The sequence below is a fragment of the Protobothrops mucrosquamatus genome, unplaced genomic scaffold, assembly GCF_001527695.2.
Source record: "Protobothrops mucrosquamatus isolate PMUCROS unplaced genomic scaffold, P.Mucros_1.0 scaffold21, whole genome shotgun sequence".
NCBI lineage: Eukaryota > Metazoa > Chordata > Lepidosauria > Squamata > Viperidae > Protobothrops > Protobothrops mucrosquamatus.
This window is the reverse complement of record NW_015386406.1, coordinates 2,409,479-2,430,225: the sequence shown is the minus strand read 5'-3', so window position 1 is coordinate 2,430,225 and position 20,747 is coordinate 2,409,479. Positions and strand designations below refer to the sequence as shown.

Below are 20,747 nucleotides of genomic sequence, written 5' to 3'. Positions count from 1 at the left end.
GCACCCGATGATGCATAAGTGGCTTTTGGGTTGCAGTTTGGGCACTCGGTCTCTAAAAGGTTCGCCATCACTGGTATAGGTACTATTCAGCTTACAATAGTTCATTTAGTGACTATTCAGAGTTACAATGTCACTAAAAAAATGACATGGCCATTTTTCACACTTACAACCATTGTAGTTTCTCCATGATCATGTGATCAAAATTCAGGTGCTTGGCAATTGACTCATATTTATGATAGCTGCAATGTCCCAGAATCATGTGATCACCTTTCGCAAACTTCTTATAAGCAAAGTCAATGAGAAAGTCAGATTTACTTACAGCTATTTTACCAATTTAAGAACTGGAGTGGTTCACTTATCAACTGGGGCAAAAAAAGTCGTAACATGCAAACCTCACATAACAACTGTTTTGCTTAGCAACAAAAATTTTGGGCTCAGTTATGGTCATAAGTCAAGACTACTTATCACATCTCACAAATTTCTACATAAACACCTATGTTAGATCTATGCAATAGTTCATATCCAAAGGAAACAAAGTGTTTTAGACCTTATACAGTAGACCTGCAAATGCATTAGCTTGCATTTCCTTCAAACAATTGTAGATATTATATTCACCCTTCTTTTTTCCTTCAAAGCTAACATGCTGTATAATGACCTAATCTGTGTTATTTCTTATATCTGATATATCTCTGGTGCCAGTTTATCTTCATTCTAATCACAAACATCTTGTGCCACTTAAGGCTCTCTATTGTGTAATTTATTTCTCTTCAACTTCCAGCCAAGATATATGAAGAACATAAAAGCCCATTCAATTCTTTTTTAGCATTTCTTGCTGGCTCATTATCCACTCTGAAATTGGTAATATTATCTCTGACATAGAGGCTGCCTCTAACATGAATAAGACATTTAATTCCTTAATTCAATTCATTTTCTTTTTCTGGCTCTGTTGACTGTATTTTTATTGCACAGATGAAAGACCATGTAGAATAGTTTGCTTCACTGAACAGCCCCCCCCCCAATTTGGAATTTAAACTAGGTATTTAATTAGAACTTATTTAAATAGGTTTGTTTTGATGTACCTGGTCTTGAAATAGAGCCCCACCAAATGCCCACACACAGGCAAAGGCAAAATATATTTCATATAGGTCTCTAGGTCCATCAGTGGACATATTTTCAGGGATCAATAAACAGTCAAGGAGAGTACAAAGAGTCTACAAAAAAAACAACAGAGGAAAGTGCAAAACATTGAGTGGGTTATCTAGATGGAAACATATATCTTATATAGATTGAGCCACTCAGAACTGTTATACATGATAAGGTGAGCACAAGTAAATGGCCTATAAAAATATACTATAACAAAGTAATTATTGAGCTTAATTACATGGAATATTCAAACTAATTTCATGCAAACCTTATTAATCTTTTTCTTTTCCTCTCAGCATGAAGAAATGAAAAGCAAAGAGATAGTAAGAATAACAGCATAATGATCCTGACATTATACTTTGGTGTGCAACCTGTAGCCTTGAACCCTTCTAGGATTGTATTACTGAATTCAATAGTAATTTGCCAGTTTTCTGCAGTAGTTCTTTTTCCACAACACAAATTGATGTGTTACAATTTAAGTAAGATAATTCTGAGTTTAAAATTCCAAACCCCAAGGTACTGAGAGTCACTGTGTAACTTGGGCAGCTACATAAATTTGTTTAATAAATAAAAAAAATTATATCCAGAATTATAGTTCCCCACTTTCTAATGATTCACTCTTTCATAATGATAATGAGGCTCTCAGAGCTCTTTTTATAAAAATGAAGTCTGTCTTAAAAAAAAGTTCTGGTTTATGTCCAGAGAACATTAAACATCCCCAAAACAGAGAATCTTTACAGCTGATTTCACCAACAGGAAACAGGTTGCATGATTGAATACAGGAGCTGTTTTGAAATAGTCATGTAAAGCATGTTCTCTGGCAGTTGGTTCCATAACTGTATAATTATATCATTCATCTTGATTGTAATATTACGTATACCATAATAAGAGGTTTTTCCCCATATAGTCTGAAATAAGTATACATGGTTGCTATTATAAATTATAGATAACATGATTTATATCATTCTGTCTTTCAGAGAACTTCCAGGGCATTAACAAAAGGATAATAAAAATATTGCTTTATTAAACAAACAAACAGACAAAAAGAATACCTAACCAAATAAAATCAACCATCCTAAAGGATTAGAAAGTTAGTAAATAAATTACATTTCAGAGAATCCTTCTGAAATGCACTCCTTGTCTTTCAAACTGCCTAGTGAACAGACATATTTTGTAAAAAGAAGATAGCAAGGGATCAAATGTACTACCCTTGACAGAATGATAATTGGTAGCACTGCTACTGAATAGACTACCACACTATAAACTGCACTATAAACTGCATCTCACAGCTCATGAGTAGAAATGACTAGAGGAAGCAACTGAAACTTGCCTTTAATACCATCTATATATCTCAGGACACATTAGAATAAAAGAGAAACCTTATATTACCCCTTTTCCTAGTGCTTTCCTGGGCTTGAGAATGATTTATTCATGATATCCCCACCTTATCTGGATTCAATTTTAGATTTCTAGCCCTCATTCCATTCATTATTTCCTAAAGAGAGCAATTGATGATTTACAGGATTTCCTCAGTTTCAAGACATCATAGCTTAAATTTCTGGATTACCATTCCAAGGTAAATATTGATCATCAGAAGAGAAAGTCAAGAACCTGGTAGAACCACACAACAAGGGTATTGATATGACTATTGCCAAAGAGAAATCTCTCATAGTTATTGTGGAGAGGTAGTAATGAAGAAGGAATATAATCATTATAACCAGAAGGCACCTGAACTCTTCAGGTGGATATCATGATGGACACTTTTTTTTTTTAGAATTAAAAAAATATTTATTTATTTTCTGCTTGTATTGATTCTAAACTTTTATAATTTCCCATCAAAAGATATTTACACATGAATATAATATGGTTGTATTTTACAGCACATTTTCCATAGCCATTAGGATAGGATAGTTCTCAATAAAAAATACTTCCCTATTTGTATATGTTATTATTTGACTATGCATCACTTCATTAATTAAATCTGATACAGTGAAAGTCATACCTGCACAATGCTATTCTCAGAGATGGGAATTATAGTTTTAAAGTTTTTTCTGAGTTGATCCAAACATGGAGGAACATATTTATCAAAGAGAATAGTCAAATTTGCTTTTTCAGATTGATCTCTCCTTGATTCTATCCAACTTGCAACATATCTGGAAAAGAAAAATCCAGTGATTTCTCCCAAGATCTGTATGTCATAATACAGAGGCTAGTAACAATTTTCCATACTAGGAAGGCAGAAGGGCACTTGTTCAATACTAATACTGTCTGTACCGAATGAATATTACCTGGTTCTTAAAGTACTAGCGGTAACCCTATCAGAATACTTTAAGGCTTAGCACTAAGTATTCATAGGTGTCTTTTGGTGTTGTTCAGTGCCTTTCTAACTTAATTTTTAAAACAATGATTTTACTTGAAAAAAAGGTTAACGGAAAGTTGGCATGCTGCAAAAGAAAGTGCCATACTCCAGAATATTATGTGTATAAAGGAATACTTCCATGTATGTCTTACTGGTTATTCCTAAGGAAACTAAAACAATGGCTGCAAAGGGTACTTTGTTCATTTGCCCAGAAACAAGGCAAAGTTCATCTGAGAAGATTAGAGAGAATAGTTGCAAGTTTCTTCACATTCAGCAGAGGAACAATTTTGTTAACATATATAAGCCTTTCTATGGCTGCAATTTTATTAAGTATCTCTGACGTGGTCTCAAAATTTCAGATGTCTCCAGTCTGCCATTAAGTATTTCGGCAATCAGAAAATATTGAATAAATTTCTGATTTTCAATAATACTGGAGCATGTTTTAAAGAGAATTGTAGGCAGCACAATACATTGTAGCTGAATTAAATGAATACATATAATTTAACCAGTTGAAATATTAATGATCTCTTTTTCAAATAAAAAGCTTTAAGGTAACTAACAACAGTAGAAATGTATGTCAATAATTTTATAATAATTACAATATATTTTATACATTTTACAATATATAATAACAACAATTATAATATATAATAAGAATAATTTTGATCAGAGAAGCAGAAATAGGCCATAAAAAAGAAAATCCCTAAAGCAATTTGGATGACGGTTGCCTTGGTTTGTAATCTGGTGACATTGCATGTTTCAAATTAAACTGAAAAGCTCTTATACAAAAATAAGTTAATAAATATTACGTACGGATTCCAACCAAGATCCTGTGGATTTACATACAGAATTCCTGCTCTTGACACTGTAGCAGGGGTGGCTGTTTTCAAATGGTGTATCTCAAATAGCAGTCGCATTGATGGAGTCAGAGGGACCCGTTCGTTGCTGGCAAGTGTCAGCACCTACAAATGAGCAGAAGAGTGTAATGTTACTCTCACAAGAGAACCCACTGCATTCATTTTTATAGTAATTTAAAAATATATTTCTGATTTTATTTTATAATGCTCACTTCATGTCTAAGGATTGATTAATAAATTCAATACATTTTGAGTTGATAAACAAAGACCCAATCAATTACAAAGAATGCTATCAAATTCTAAAGGAAGAATACAACAGAAGTTCATATTTAAGGTTATTATTAAATATTTGAAAAAACAGAATTAGTTGTACATGGTTTGTAATCTCTCTATTTAAAAGATTGTCAATCTCCACATAGAAAAGAATTCTAATTTACATAAAATATATTGTCTCTACACATATATATCTACACCAGCAATAGACAATCTAGTGTTCTTCAGATGTTCTTCAGATCACTTACAGTCTCTTGTTTTTTGTTATACTGGTTAAAACCGGTAGAAGCTAAAGTACTAAATCTCTGGTGTATTTCTGATCACAGATTCTTGATCTGTGCTAAAGAATTGATTTTCAAGAGAACTTCTAGAGGAAAAAAATGATAGACTGATGGTGGCTCTGCAAAAATCAGAACCAATGCAAAGAATGAGGTACCAGTGAGTAGACCATCTCTTTGAACTTTTCCAGACAAAGAGAGATTACCCAAAGATGCTCTAGACAGTTGTTCCTCTTGAGGAGACTTAATACAAGGATCAATTTCTAAGTCATAGAAAATCTTGAATTCCTACCAATTCAACAAATTACAAGAGGATTTGGACATATATACATCTCCATTCCCTTTTCTTTTCTGAAAAGTACCAGTACTAGGATATAATTTAATTGCAGAAATTAATGTTAACAAGCTTAGTTAACAAGCTGTTTCTAGCACCAAGGTCATAAACCTCAGGCTTGTTTTATCTCAGTTTAGTCATTAGTGCAGAATAAGAAAGCATAACTTTCTAGTTTATTAAACAAAATGTAGTTTTAAAAAATGCAATTACTCAACTTTTAGTGTAATAAGAAACCATTACCAAAAATATTTCTAACTGGCTTTTCTGATACATCACAGAAAAGAACTGAATGTTTCATTGAATCTCAGTCACATATAAAAACCATTTCATGGGGCGGGGGGACAAAGAAAATGAATGTTAAAGAAAAAAATGAAAATGTATTTTCTTATGCTCACCTTATTATCATCCATAACAGTATTGAGTGATTCAATCCACATAGGATCTATGTCCCCATCTAAGACAATCCATTTTGGCCAATTATGGCTCATATTTGCTTGCTCTCTCAAAAGAGAGGAAAAGAGTCCTGAGAAATGCATGTAAATAGATTTTGATAATATTTAAATGACAAAAAGCAAAAGTTTCTTTCTCAGATGCAAAAGAGTCTGAAAATAGACACAACTGTTTACATGCATGCACATGAGTTTTACTAAAGGTTTCTTTCAAATGCATACTTCATTTGGGGTAAGATCAAAAATTGTAATCCTGTACGTCTAGGTTAAGTGATTCTACAGTGGCTGAAATAAAATTATATTGCCTGTCTAGTTGTGTACCACAATATAATGAGATTATATTAGCACATGGATACATCCATATAAAACTCTGACATCTAGGAAACAACATATGGGGAATATGCAGAAGGTATCAGATAAGAAATCTTATGATCTATGTACAAAGAAAAAACATTTCAGATAATTTCCTATATGAAATATTAAGGAATATGTAATATTGAGATGTACCATCTGAAAAAGGATTTTATCTATAGCAGCATTTATGTCATTATTTATAAATAGAACATAATAACTGTTTTCTCTATGCTGATGTTATCAGGGTTCTAGTTTGTTTTAAATAATACTTTGCTTGATTTTTATTTCTATTGATTGAGTGATAAACACAGATAAAAATTAAAAACTGGCAAATAAAAAAATAGCATGTCATGAAGTCTTTTAACATGCTGCTTATGTGTATAGAGAAAAAAAATAAGCATAGTCTCTATTGATCTGTGATAGGAAATAGAAAATTTAAAAATCCATATTCTGATATTTATCCTGCATGTTTTAACCATGTATGTACTTACAGAACATAACAATTTTGGGGTGATTTTTTACCCAACATATCATATAGCTAACAATTAAGAGTAGCTGGGATCCAATGCAACTAAAAAACATCAAATTGGAGGAGCTGGTATAAAAGTCACAATAATAACTATTATAATATATTTCACTTGCCATCTTTCCATTCTCTTGTAGCATGTTGTATGAATCCAAAGAGCTCATCAGTAGTCACAGCCTTGGGGTTCAAATCATTCCAAACAGGCTTGTGCTTCATGTTCATATAAGTCTTATTCAGGGTTTTCAGAATCTGTTAAATAGAAAAAGAAGGAAAAGAAAGAAAAAGAAAACTGAACCTTAAATTTTGAGGAAAAGTGTTTTTTTTTTAATGTAAATATGAATATTTCTATAAAATCTTGATCTTTGGACTGTATTTCAGAGGCTGGTTTTTAAGGACTTCAAGAGACATTAAGCGTGGGAGACTTCCGGTGGCAGGCGATTTCGTCGGTCGCAGCTGTTTGCTGCCTCCCGCCTGTTTTGCGTAAAAGCCGGTTTGACAGCCAGCACCAGCTGTCAAACGGCTTGATACCTTTCCCCTGGGCATAAGGGGATAGGTGAGCTGCCCAGGGTAGGAGTTGAGTTCCCGAGTCGTCCTATATGGACGATGTAGGTGAGAACTCCTCCGGAGCCCCGAGGATTCTCCGCAATCCAGGACGTCTTCGCTTCGGCGAAGCTAGAAGCCGCCGCCACCGCTGCAACTTGAAGTTAATTGTGAGTTTTACTTGTAAGCAGACGAACCAACTTTGGAAGCTTGCTTTTTATTTTNAATACGGAGGAGATGGATTGTTTAAGTTTGGAGTTTGGAGTTAGAGATATTAATATTTGTTTACTTGTATTTGAATATTAGCCTAGGTTTGGTTTGGGAAGTCCGGGGGGTGGGGGGATGGGATATAACATTGTGTAATATCTGTGATGTATTTCTTTTTTTTATGATGAAAACAATAAAATTTTATATTGAAAAAAAAGAGACATTAAGCGTGGGAAAGGATCATCTAAAATCTTTCCCCACAAATCTAGAATTACATAATTATTAATTCTATACCTTCTAGTTTTTCTCATGATTGGTTTTCATTCACATCTGCCAAAATTATTTCTGTTCACATTTTAACAGTGGTTCAATAATTTGCAAGTTTAGAAATGACAATGGGGCAAAAATGATTGTGCATATTAGTTTCACTTTGAGAATAAACAAGAATAAGGGAGAAACGATAAAAATAAAGAGAAATTGTTCTTCAGAAAAAATCAAAGAGAAACCATAAATTAGAATTCAGTAAGCTTTCACTTCCTCTAAAAAGTAACCCTGAATTGTTAATAATTTTATCCGTGATCTGCCTTTACTTTTTCATTAATGAATTCATTCATTGGTCACTCATTGACCATGCAACTGTGGATAGCTAACAACCATATAATAATAATAATAATAATAATAATAATAATAATAATAATAATAATAATAATAATAATAATAATAATAATAAGTGCCTTGTGTGCAATCCCAAAACAACTGGAGCTCCACTTGAACACAATTAGCATTGACAAATTTGCCATTAGTCAATTGCAAAAGGCGGCCTTACTAGGAACTGCTTCCATCCTGCGACAATATCTGTAATACCATCAAACATCCACATCTGCCTATCCCAGGTCCTTGGTAAGGACTCGATAGGTAGAAAAAATGCCAAATCCAGTCTGAACATCTGGCTGACTGTGTGATGATCAATCAATAATAATAATAAGTTTGGACTTGGAAAATGTGCTGTATTATCCATGCAATGAGGAAAAATGGAAAAATAGAAGAAATAGAACTGGAAAATGGAAGTATTGTGAAAGCACTAGCAAAGGATGGCGGTTACAAATACCTAGGCATATTGGAAGCAGATAATATCTTGAATGGAAAAGTCAAAGAGTCAACGCAAAAGGAATACATCAGGAAAGTCCGCAAAATATTAAAATCAAAGCTGAATGCTGGAAACATAATTAAAGCCATTAATACATGGGCATGTATTTAAAAAAAATACATGGGCAGTCCCAGTGATACGCTACCCAGCTGGAATTATCAACTGGACTTTGGCTGAACTGGAAAACTTAGACCGGAAAATGCGTAAACTTTTGAATATGCATCACGCTCTACACATCCACGAAGTGATATTGACAGGTTGTACCTGCCAAGAAAAATAGGGGGCAGAGGACTATTGCAAATTCACCAAACTGTAGAAGAAGAAAAATGAAGTTTGAATGATTATGGGAATCAAACTACAGAAAAACTGCTGAAGGCTGTGAAAACAGAGAGCACTATAAAAATAACAGAAACAAAGGCAGAATATAAGGAAAAATGGCTGGATGACAGATTAAATAGGTGGAAAACCAAAGCTTTGCATAGACAGCATTTGAAAAACATTGAAGGAAAATGTGATAACAACTTGACATGGGCATGGCTTAAGATGGGAACCATCAAGAAAGAAATGGAAGGCTTAATACTGGCTGCTCAAGAACAAGCACTACAAACTAATGCCATGAAAGCGAAGATACAAAAACCCACTGACAATCCAAATTGCCGATTTTGCAATGACAAAGTTGAAACTGTTTCACATTTAATCTGTGAGTGCAGCAAAATTGCGCAAACTGATTATAAAGCTAGACATGACCGAATTGCTAAATTAATCCACTGGGCATTGTGTAAAAAATACGACTTGCATGTGTCCAAAAAGTCGTGGGAATATAGGGTGGAAAAAGTTGTTGAGAATGAGAGGGTGAAGATCTTGTGGGACTTTCGAATACAGACAGATTGCCATTTGGAACACAACACGCCAGATATCGAAGTTGTAGAGAATCGAAGCATACAGCTGATTGATATTGCTGTACCAGGAGATGCCAGAGTGGAAGAAAAAGAACTGGAAAAAATTATGAAATATCGCGACCTGGTCATCGAAACTGCGCGATTATGGATGAAACGTGTAACAGTGATACCCATTGTCATTGGGCACTGGGAACTATGTCCAAAAACTTTGCAAAATACATCAAGAAACTGTAGCTTCCTGCAATAACTCCAGTAATGTTACAAAAAACTGCACTACTCAGAACATCTTACATTTTAAGGAGGTACCTGGTTGACACCTAGGATGCTGATAGCAACCTGTGTCAACCATCAGCGCCAGCCAATTTGAATGTTCAATTGATTGAGGTTCATTTTTAATGAATAAAAGATATCGTCATCATCATCATCATCATCATCATGTTGGAAGGGACCTTGAAGTTCTTCTAGCCAACCCCCTGCTCAGGCAGAAAACCCTATACCATTTCAGACAAATGGTTGTCCAGTCTCTTCTTAAAAACTTCCAGTGTTGGAGCATTCACAACTTCTGGAGGAAGGTTGTTCCACTGATTAATTGTTCTGTCAGGAAATTTCTCAGTTCTAAGTTGCTTCTCTCTTTGATTAGTTTCCATCCGTTGCTTCTTGTCCTGGCTTTTGCTGCTTTGGAGAATAGTTTGATTCCCTTTTCTTTGTGGCAACCCCTGAGATATTAGAACACTGCTATCATATCACCCCTAGTCCTTCTCTTCATTAAACTAGACATACCCAATTCCAGCAACCGTTCTTCATATGTTTAAACCTCCAGTCCCCTAAATATCTTTGTTGCTCTTTTCTGTACTCTTTCTAGAGTTTCAACATCTTTTTTACATCATGGTGACGAAAATTGGATGCCGTATTCCAAGTGTGGCCTTACCAAGGTATTATAAAGTGGTATTAACACTTCACATGATCTTGATTCTATCCCTCTGTTAATGCAGCCTTGTACTCTTTTGGCTTTTTTGGCAGCTGCAGCACACTGCTGGCTCATATTTAAATCATTGTCCACTAGGACTCCAAGATCCCTCTCACAGTTACTACTATTGAGCAAGGTACCCCTATACTATACCTGTGCATTTGGTTTTTCTTGCCTAAATGTAGAACCTTACTTTTTTCACCATTGAATTTCATTTTGTTACATAGTGCCCAATGTTCAAGTCTGTCAAGATCCTTCTGTATCTTAAGCCTATCTTCTGAAGTGTTGGCTATTCCTGCCAGTTTGGTGTCATCTGCAAATCTATCCCCTCATCCAAAGCATTGATGAAGATGTTGAAGAGCATTGGGGCCAGAACAGAGCCCTGGGGCACCCCACCACATATTTCCCTCCATGTAGATGCAGTTCCATTGAGGACTTCACATTGAGTGTGGTTGATCAGCCAGCTATAAATCCATCTGGTGATGATGCTGTCTAACCCACATTTTTCTATCTTATCAAGTAGTAGGTTGTGGTCTACTTTATCAAATGCCTTATTGAAGTTCAAGTAAATCTAAAAATCTAGAAATCAATATGGCAATTAAAATGGCCATTAAAATATGCTAATATTTTAGTATTTATAATTAATAAGGTCTATGCTCAAATAATTATATAAACTATGTAAAACTGGCTTATCTAACCTTCTGGTCCAATGCCTGGGGCAAGAGCTAGATTTTCAGTGCCTTATAAAAGATAGTTCATAAGATGCTCTTGCATCAAAAATGTTAGAAGGATTTTTTCCCCCAAAACAAACTGTTTTTTTATTTGGTTATTCTCTAGATAGTCTTAATTCCCAAAGGAAAAAAGAATCACTTCCTTATCATGATTAGCTTGATCATAATAATTTTTAACTACTGGAATTTCACATTAATGAAAAAATATTGATGGCCTTAATGAAGTAAAAGCAAGTAATATTTTGCCACTTTGCCTGAAAAATAATATTTTCAACAAAATAATAGTTGAAATTAGGAAGGATATACTTGTACCTTGCTTTTTCCTGTTCCTGCATTTCCCATTACAAAGACAGAATGACGCACAGCCAGCAATTCCTCAAGCTGAACAACCTGCCAATAGTAACAATAATAATAGTAATAGTAATAATAGTAATAATCCCCCAGTGAGACACTACCTTGATGTGGTTGTGGGGTTTGTGTGCTCTGAGGACCTACTCAACCATACTGGACAGGTCTCATCAGAGGAGTCAGACAAAGACTGTCTCTCCCATAAAAAATATAGTGAAACGTAAATTTCGGAAAGCCATATTGGCTCGGATGTTGCCTGGGTTAACAAGGTCCGTGCTAGATGTTGGAGTTCCTGGATATCTGGTGAAAAATGTGCTACAGGACTCAAGACTGTTGGCTGAGCAACCAGGGCCAGCAACTGCAGAATTGTTTAACACTGATAGTTAAGTACCAGCAGTACTAAATTATTTAAGAAAAAACAGAATAGGGGCAGGAATTGTATTCCTATGACAAATTAGTGCATGTGAGACATTTTATGATAATATGCTTATATTCCAATTAACACTGAATTACTAACAGACAGTACTGCAACTGAAAGACTAACATTTTAAGGACATTATGAGAACATAGTAAGGTCAATAAGGATAACTTCATACCCAGCACAACCTGTCTGCAATTATTTTGATTTAATTTTTTTACAGAGTGTAATTAAAAGCAATGGATTTTTTTTTTTTTACTTTCAGAATGAAAGCCTCCTCAGGCTGTAAGTGAAGCTCCAGGGTAGATTGTTTAACCATCTGTTCAAATTGCAAGTCTCTCTTCCTTGGAACATCCAGAGCTGGAAAGAGGTCACTAATTAAACCCATGAAAATGGGGATATCATCTGTCACTATCTTAGGCAAATTGAAGTCCCTCAAGGCTCGCATAAGTATCTGGAAAGGCAGTAAACCACACATTATTGTACTTAGAAAGATTCTAATCAATTTCATGGTCAAAATATACTTGGGAAAAAAAGCCTAATTAAAATCCAGTTAAAGGGAAATTGTGATGCAATGTGCAGTGGGAAAAAACTATGGGTATGCATGTGTGAGAATCTCGGCAGTTATACTGCGGCTTCCTAGGGAGGAAGCAGCACATTCCAGAGAGGGGCTAAAGACAAGAGACTGCACAATCCTGAATAGTATGGGGGAGGGAGGAAAACACGCAGGGGAGTCACACCCTAGAGGTGCATCTATTAGGTAGAAAGTTATAACTTTAGTCGAGTGAGATTCTGTCTGTTAGATGTAACAAATACAGAATTGGACTAGACTGGATTTCACTGTGTTGTCCTTTGGACTTAGGCGCTACAGATATGTTATTATCAAAGACAAACTGGAAGAATTGTAGCTTTTCTAATCTGGTGCTGTTGTCTACATGTGCGGGGGAGAGAATTCCCCTTAAACAGCCATGGCAAAATGCCTGTGTGGGAATTTTCAAAGCTTCAGGGCTAACATGCTTGGATCTTGGAAAGCAGATTTTGAAGTATATCTTTGCATTATGTTGCATACCTGGTCTTCAGGTCTAGTCTTATCTCCTCGCTTCAGAGAGCCAGCAACTACCAAGACAGATTTAATAGCCCGAAGACCCCAATCATAATGATCCTGTGATGAGAAAGTTCAAAAAATCATTTTCCAAATCTACTAACTTATCCACATTATCTTTTTAAAATCTAGAAACTGTTATATTGGTCCCTTTTGATATTATACATTTCTATACCAGTGGTCTGTGACAGGATGAAATTTTAAAATGAAATATTTAGTAATTCAGATCTAAATTAATTCAGATTAATCAATAAAGTAATCAGGTATAAAATACTTAAAAATAGTTGTAGTGGTAAATGAAGATGCTCTGATAGCATCTGATTGATAAGGTAATGCTTCCCTACTCTATTAAGTTTGATTTTGAATAAGATATAATAAAATTATTAGTAAGCTAATTATTTTCCATTCCAAAAAACACAATGTACGCACACCATATTTCTACACATAGAAAAGAGTGAAGGAGACAAATACAACAAAAAAGGTTTATGTACAATAAAAAATGGCATGGAAGATTAAGTAATTTTGGACTACAATCTACTTATGTTACCATAGATTCACATCCTTTTCTAAATTAACGTTTTATTTGTTGCTTATAAAAACAGGAAGAATTTTTTTTTTGCAAACTATTCTTTGCAAAGGTTTTTGTAAGTATAGAGGAGCCATGAAAGCAGTTTGGTGTAATGGTTAAGGCATCAGGCTAGAAATCCAGAGATAGTGAGTTTTAGTCCTGCCTTAGACTTAGAGAGAGCAGGATGACCTTGGGCTTGTCATACCCTCTTGGCCTTAGGAAGAAGGCCATGGCAAACCACTTTTGAAAAACTTTTTCAAGAAAACTGCAAGGACTTGTCCAAGAATCAGAAACGAAAATAGAAGAAAAAGAAAAAAGGGGGGAGCATACTGTATCACACCAAAAGCTAATTTAATACAATATCCCATTTGGACAACCAAATATAGAAGTTTAGAACAGGATATAAATGCTCTAGGAAATTCATTCCATCAATCAATCAATCAGAATAGAGCTGGAAGGGATCTTGGAGGTCTTCTAGTCCAGCTCCTGCTCAAGCAGGAGACGCTATATAGAATAGAATGGAATGGAACAGAACAGAACACAACAGAATAGAATAGAGCTGGAAGGGACCTTGGAGGCAGGAGAAGCTATACCATCTCAGACAAGTGACTGTCCAGTCTCTTCTTAAAAACCTCCAGTGATGGAGCACCCACGATTTCTGAAGGCAAGCTGTTCCACTGGTTAATTGTCCTCACTGTTAGGAACTTTCTCAATTCCAGGTTGCTTCTCTCTGATCAGTTTCCAACCATTGTTTCTTGTCCTGCCCTCTGGTGCTTTCGAGAATAATTTGATCCCCTCTTCTTTGTGGCAGCCTCTCAAATAATGGAAAACTGTTTTCATGTCACCATTTCTTCTTTTCTTTAGACTAGCCAAACCCAAGTCCTGCAGCCGTTCTTTATATGTTTTAGTCTCCAAGCCTTGGATCATCTTAGTTGCTCTTCTCTGAACTTTTTCCAAAGTCTCAACATCTTTTTTTTTAATATGGTGACCAAAATTGGTTGCAATAGTCCAGGTGTGGTCTCACTAGGGATTTATAAAGCGGCACTTAATACTTCGTGTGATCTTGATTCTATGCTCTGTTTATGCAACCCAGGATTGTATTAACTTTTTTGGCTGTTGCTGCACATTGCTGGCTCATAGTCAAGTGATCATCCACTGGGACTCAAAGGTCCCTCTCACAGTTACTGTTTGTGAGCCAGGTTTGATTGTCATCATTATATTTTGTGGTGGTGAAGTTCAGAAGATACCAAATAGAATTGTGAAGAAATTTTTCCCTTTATACTAAATTGGCTACAGTTAACATTAGTTAATGTTGTGTTCTAGTATTATATATGAAAGTAAGAGAAAAACCTATCTCTAGTCACTTTATTCATGCTATGTCATTGAAAACTACATTAACACTTAAGTAACAAATCCAAGTAGCTTTAACCAGAATTATTTTATAGGACTCTTTTGACTTGTTGATATAATGAATTGGATATATAAAGATAAGAAATTCTTTGCTTTCAAAAATATTAATTAGCTTTGTTGAAGCACAAGGTCAAAGTGATATCATTTACCTGCTTAGAGAGAAGCTCTCTACAAAGAGTATACAGGGTAACAAACTTTCTGGCTAACGCTCGTGCATCAATAAATCCTTCAGCAATCAGCATTATTTCACAGATTAGTTCAATGTCAGGGACTACCATTGCGCAAGGCCTAAAAACAAAACAAAAATAAAATAAAAAACACACTAAACCAAAATGAGACTATATAATGAGAATAAAAAAACTAATTGCTCCATCTGCCTGTCCTACTAGATCCAGTAGAATAGGCATGTTATGGATTCCATCATCTAGGGAGCCACAGTGGGGCCTTTCTCCCAGAGATGAGATCAGCCTCATCACTCCTAAACTTTTGAATATCTGTCAAGACCTGGGAATCCCAGTGATGGCTGAACTTGTGATAATGCTCCACTATTTTTAATACCCCTTTGCCTATTATTATATTTTTTATTTAGTTTCACTTTTATAGTTTTTATATTTTAAACAACTATTATACATAGTTTTAGGTAATAGTTGCTGTATATTTGTTCTTTTGTTGTACTGCCCAGAGTCACCTTCTCTGAGATGAGCAGCATATAAATGTAATAGATAGATAGATAGATAGATAGATAGATAGATAGATAGATAGATAGATAGATAGATAGATAGACAAGACAGATAGATAGATAGCTTCAAGGTGGTGATTTTTACAAATGTAGTTGCTGAGCTGAAGACAACAAATAATTATATACTAACTTTCAATATACGGGCAATGGCTGCTTGCTGATTATTAGCATAGTCTATCGTGATCTCAAACAAAGCTGAAAATGTTAATTTTCTCAAGTTAGTTTTTATAATACTTTATATATGATCACTTTTGTTACAGAAAATAAATATAAGAAGATGACACTTAATGGATAATCTCCAAAGTGATCTTTTTTTCTGAAATACAGGTAAAATAAGATGTTGCATTACTTTGTTTAACCATCTAAGTAACTTCTTTGCTTTACAAAAAGCTAAACGTTTGCTAAAGGGAATGACTCCTTTCTCATATTTAGTGGAAAAGGTACTGATATCATGTGACTGTTCTCCATTTATACTTTAATATATTTAGTGTGTTTATGTAGTCAAAAACTGCTCTTCATTAAAGTATATGATAGAGGTTTTTTAAAATAGAAATGAACATGGGATTATGGCTTAGTGCTTCAATAAAAAATAATTGAAGCTATTTTAAAGTTATATTTTAACTTTGCTATGATTTTATTTTATTTATTTATTTATTTATTTTTTTAAACTTATATGCCGCCCTTCTCCCGACAGGACTCAGGGCGGCTTACAGCATATTAAAACGATACAAACACTATCCCCAATAAAAACCAATTAAAATCAAATATTTACCGCTGTGTTACCATTAAAATTCTAATTAAAATTGTCCCTATTTAAAATTTTATTTCCAATAGTACAATTCTCTTTTGCATTTAGCAAAAAAGTAAAAAAAAAACATTTCATCTCCCATATCTTTCTATTGGGTATCAAACCTGCAACTTTGAAGAACTCTTTCATTAAATCAATATATTAAAAAGCTCTAGTTGTAAACTATTGGAAATTAAAGAATTGACATTAGGGAGCATAAATGTCTTGTCCTTCATGCTTACCTGAATAGAGTTTTAAGATTTTCAGGTAATTCTGTTCGGCCAGCATAGCCTGGATTCATTGTAATAAATATTCCCACTGATGCTTTCAATGTGATGTTTTCTCCAAGGAATATGAATCTGCATCATTAAAGAAATAAATCAGCAAACTTTGTTACAAGTGAAGTAATTGTCTCTGGTTTCAGTTTCCTTGCAAATTGCACTCAAAACACAAAGAAAGTCTATAGCTGGGATATGAAAATATACATGACTACTTCTAATATACCTCAAGCTGTACAATTATCTAATTTTCAGTAGAAATCTCTTTGGGGATCTTTTAAATATGTAATAAAAAGTCTAGTTATTTTCAATTCAGGTAGATAATTGGTTAATCTCTTCCTAATATGTTTAATCCCTTAAAGTGTTTAAGGAAACAGCTACTACTCACTGTTTTTTGTTATTTCTAATGGCATCATGGATAGTTTTTACTTGTACTGCCACCACTGAAAGAACTTCTACTGAAATTCGGTTGAATTCATCAAAACATCCCCAAGCACCTGTTTGAATCAAACCTTTATAGATGTTTCCTATGGACTATGTGAGAAATAAAAAATTAATAGTTTTCTATAAACAACAAGCACAAACGTTGCATTATTATACTCAGTCATGAATTCATTAGAGTTTCTTGGTCTACTAAGCTCAAAATATTATAGCTACTAGATATAGGGATTGATATATTTGCAAATATAACTTTGCTTAATAAATAATAAATACTGGTATCAAAAAGTGTCATTGAGTTCAGTGAAATAGACTACAGTATAAAGCTTGCAAATGGGACAAAAGAAGACATTCTAAACAAGGTTTAGTCCCATCCCATTGATAGTATTTTATATTCTTAAAAATATATAATTGAATTGATTATTTTGAGGAATACTAAGCAATATCTCATTTTTTCCATTTTAAAAATACATTACATATAAGCATAAAAAGAGAAAATGCCAAACAAAATCTAGTTAAATATCACAGAATGAGTAACGGAAGCTTGGAACCAACTTCCAGCTGAGTTAGTGGCTCAGTCATCAGTAACTGAGTTGAAACATGCTTGGGATAAATACAAGTCCATTATCCAACAAAACTTCTAAGAAATATTTTTTTAAAAAACCATCAAAGGGCAGATTAAATGGACTACTAAGTCATTTTCTGCCTCAGTTTCTGTTTCATTGTTTCTATTTCATTACCCATCCAATAATGAAAAGATTCCTTTGAAATAATGTCTGCCTACTTTGATACTATATGATTCAGTCACCTTTAACAATGGATCATCCTGACCTAAAAAAGAGAAAATTCCTATCATCTTTCTTTGAAGATAAATGGTTGAAAATAACCAAAGCACCTTGTAATCCATCTGCTCAGAACAGTTGAAAACATAGACCATCATTCCAAGTGCATGTCCAAGATCCTTTGTGGTTTCTGTTTTCCCTGTCCCAGCAGGACCCGCAGGAGCCCCACTCATTGTTAGGTGTAGAGATTGGGTAAGAGTAATGTAACACCTTTAACAATAAAAGCACAATGACAATAACATTTTAACTTTTTTTAATGATGGACAGTGCAAAACCACAAGCTACAAGAGCAATGTGAACTTAAGAGTTTGTTACTTTTTTTTTAAAGAAACATTTTTCCCCATAAATAAATTTGATGATGTTATTATTTTTGCTTAAAGACTACAAACCAATGCACAATATGGCAAATAAATGACTCAGAGGAATATGAGCATACAGTAAAATGGGGATTGGGGATAGCATATTGGGAAGAAAAAAGTATGTTTTGGAAATTTGTTTCATCCTTCCGCATTGTTATGGCTATGCAGATTTTGTTTCAGTACCATTTATAGATTTACACTCAGGCTCAACCCTTCCAAGACCGAGTGGCTGTGGCTACCGGCGCCTCGGCATAGTCAGCTGGTTCCATCGCTGACTATAGGGGGCAAAACTTTGGCCCCCTCGGATAGGGTGCGCAATCTGGGTGTCCTCCTGGACTCGCGGCTGACACTGGATGACCAGTTGGCGGCCGTGACCAGGGGGGCGTTTTATCAGGTTCGCCTGATTCACCAGTTGCGGCCTTTTCTGGACCGGGACGCCTTGCGCACAGTCACTCATGCTCTGGTCACCTCCCGCCTGGACTACTGNGCCAGACAGTGCCGGCTGGCGACCCCAAGGGGGAGGGCCTTCTCTGTGGGAGCTCCCACCCTCTGGAATGAGCTACCCCCAGAGATCAGGGTGATCCCTGATCTCCCTTCCTTCCGCCGCGCCCTCAAGACATGGCTATTCCAACAAGCGGGACTGGCCTAGGGTAATTTTTAAGAGGGGTTTTTAGAGGGGTTTTTAACCATATTTTAATCAGACAAGTTAAATATTTCATTTTAATTAATTTTAATTTTGTGATGTTATTGGTGTTTTTAATTGATTGTCAGCCGCCCTGAGTCCGCAAGGAGAAGGGCGGGATATAAATTCGAATAATAAATAAATAAAATAAATAAATGTAAATGTATGTACAGGCTTATTTCTAGATGCATGTATAGCTGCTTAAATTATGAGTTTATTGAACACATTTAAGTTACCATGTGCAGAATTGCAATACACATATTTCTTTATGGATTAAAATGTAGGAATCTAGCTTGCATTAATACTTACATGTTTCTTCAGCTCAGCAGTTATGGCATACAAAAAATAAAATACTATTAAATCTGACATTCCCTTTCTTGGTTATGCAGTTTGCTCATTTCTTCTATTCCAAATTAATTTCTTGAAAATAAACCTAATAGAACTGTGCAAAAGTTTGCAGGTGGTGAAGTATGCAATTTTGTGCAGTCTGGAAAACCCCTGGCAAGTTTTCCAAAAATCTTTCTGCTTTAATTTTCCAAACAGAGGTGTTTTATTCATCCTAGAGCTATAAGCTTCTTAAAAAGCCAACCCAACATATAAACTGACGAGATTAGATAGGAACATTTTGTAATCTAATGCAATTATACTAACTTGTAAGTGTACGTAAAATAATAATAAATAATAATAATAATATTTTTTCACTGGAGATTTTGTGTATAATAGTAAATTCTGTAAGACAAGTCAGGGAGGGGCCACTATTAGACAAATATTACCTGTCAGTCAAAGGTGTAATAACTAGCCGAGGGGTATTTCCTAAATACTCATAATAATACTGAAACTGAGCATCACAAATGTTGGCAAAGCAGTGTTTCAGGGTCCAATCCCATCTATGACGTAGTTGCGACAGCCAAGAGAAAGCTTGGGAACTAGAAACCTATAAAAATACCATATTGTAAAACTGTTACTTATGGAGATACTATTATAGAATAAAGAATCCAGTTGATGCCAAAATGCCTATGCTAACTTCACCAGCCTTACTCACGGTCATTCATATGTAACTCCAGTGTCTGCAATTATAAAAGTTTAGTTTCATTCCTAGGCACTCTTACACCATAGCAAATAAAATGCAATATAATCTTGCCTTTTTAATGGAGGCTTTAATTGCTACAGATATTATAATTTCTGCCAAGGTAATTTTCTCTTCCATTCTCACATTTACAAGAAACAAACTGCAGGTATTTGACATGAGTCAAAGTTGTATGTGCCTTTCATCATCATTCATATCATTTCATTCCTCAGATCAGATTTTATTGATGCTCTTTGGATTCCATCAAACAATTATATATTCGATATCTCATTTGTTTCTTGTCTAGCATTTGTAACATCATATACTGCCTGGATTGTCTTTAAAATCTCAATGATGTCAATGAAAACTAAGAAACTAAGGTTACAGAAACTTATGTCTTTAACACCCTCTAAGGAATATCAATGCTTCAAGGTGTTAGTAACAACTTTTAAAGCGCTCCATGGCAATGGACCTAGGTATTTGCAAGACCGCCTCCTACCAAACACCTCCCTTCGACCAGTCCGCTCCCACAGAGAGGGCCTCCTTAGAGTGCCGTCGGCCAGACAATGCCGGCTGGCGACCCCTAGGGGGAGAGCCTTCTCTGTGGCAGCTCCTGCCCTCTGGAATGACCTACCCCCCGACCTAC

At 35.0% G+C, this 20,747-nt stretch overlaps 1 protein-coding gene across 1 annotated transcript in view; it reads right to left on the bottom strand.

Annotated features, from left to right (window-relative positions):
• DNAH11 (dynein axonemal heavy chain 11) overlaps positions 1-20,747 on the bottom strand; it is a 179,082-nt gene that overhangs the window by 110,508 nt on the left and 47,827 nt on the right. The window contains exons 32-44 of the mRNA XM_015810808.1: positions 19,809-19,969; positions 18,048-18,204; positions 17,103-17,248; positions 16,679-16,795; positions 15,060-15,198; positions 12,900-12,992; positions 12,090-12,284; positions 11,377-11,454; positions 6,690-6,822; positions 5,640-5,767; positions 4,316-4,464; positions 3,146-3,296; positions 1,080-1,211 (exon numbers count right to left, since the gene is read on the bottom strand). Of these exons, the coding sequence (XP_015666294.1) occupies positions 1,080-1,211; positions 3,146-3,296; positions 4,316-4,464; positions 5,640-5,767; positions 6,690-6,822; positions 11,377-11,454; positions 12,090-12,284; positions 12,900-12,992; positions 15,060-15,198; positions 16,679-16,795; positions 17,103-17,248; positions 18,048-18,204; positions 19,809-19,969 (1,779 nt within the window). The remainder of the gene's footprint in view (positions 1-1,079; positions 1,212-3,145; positions 3,297-4,315; positions 4,465-5,639; positions 5,768-6,689; positions 6,823-11,376; positions 11,455-12,089; positions 12,285-12,899; positions 12,993-15,059; positions 15,199-16,678; positions 16,796-17,102; positions 17,249-18,047; positions 18,205-19,808; positions 19,970-20,747) is intronic.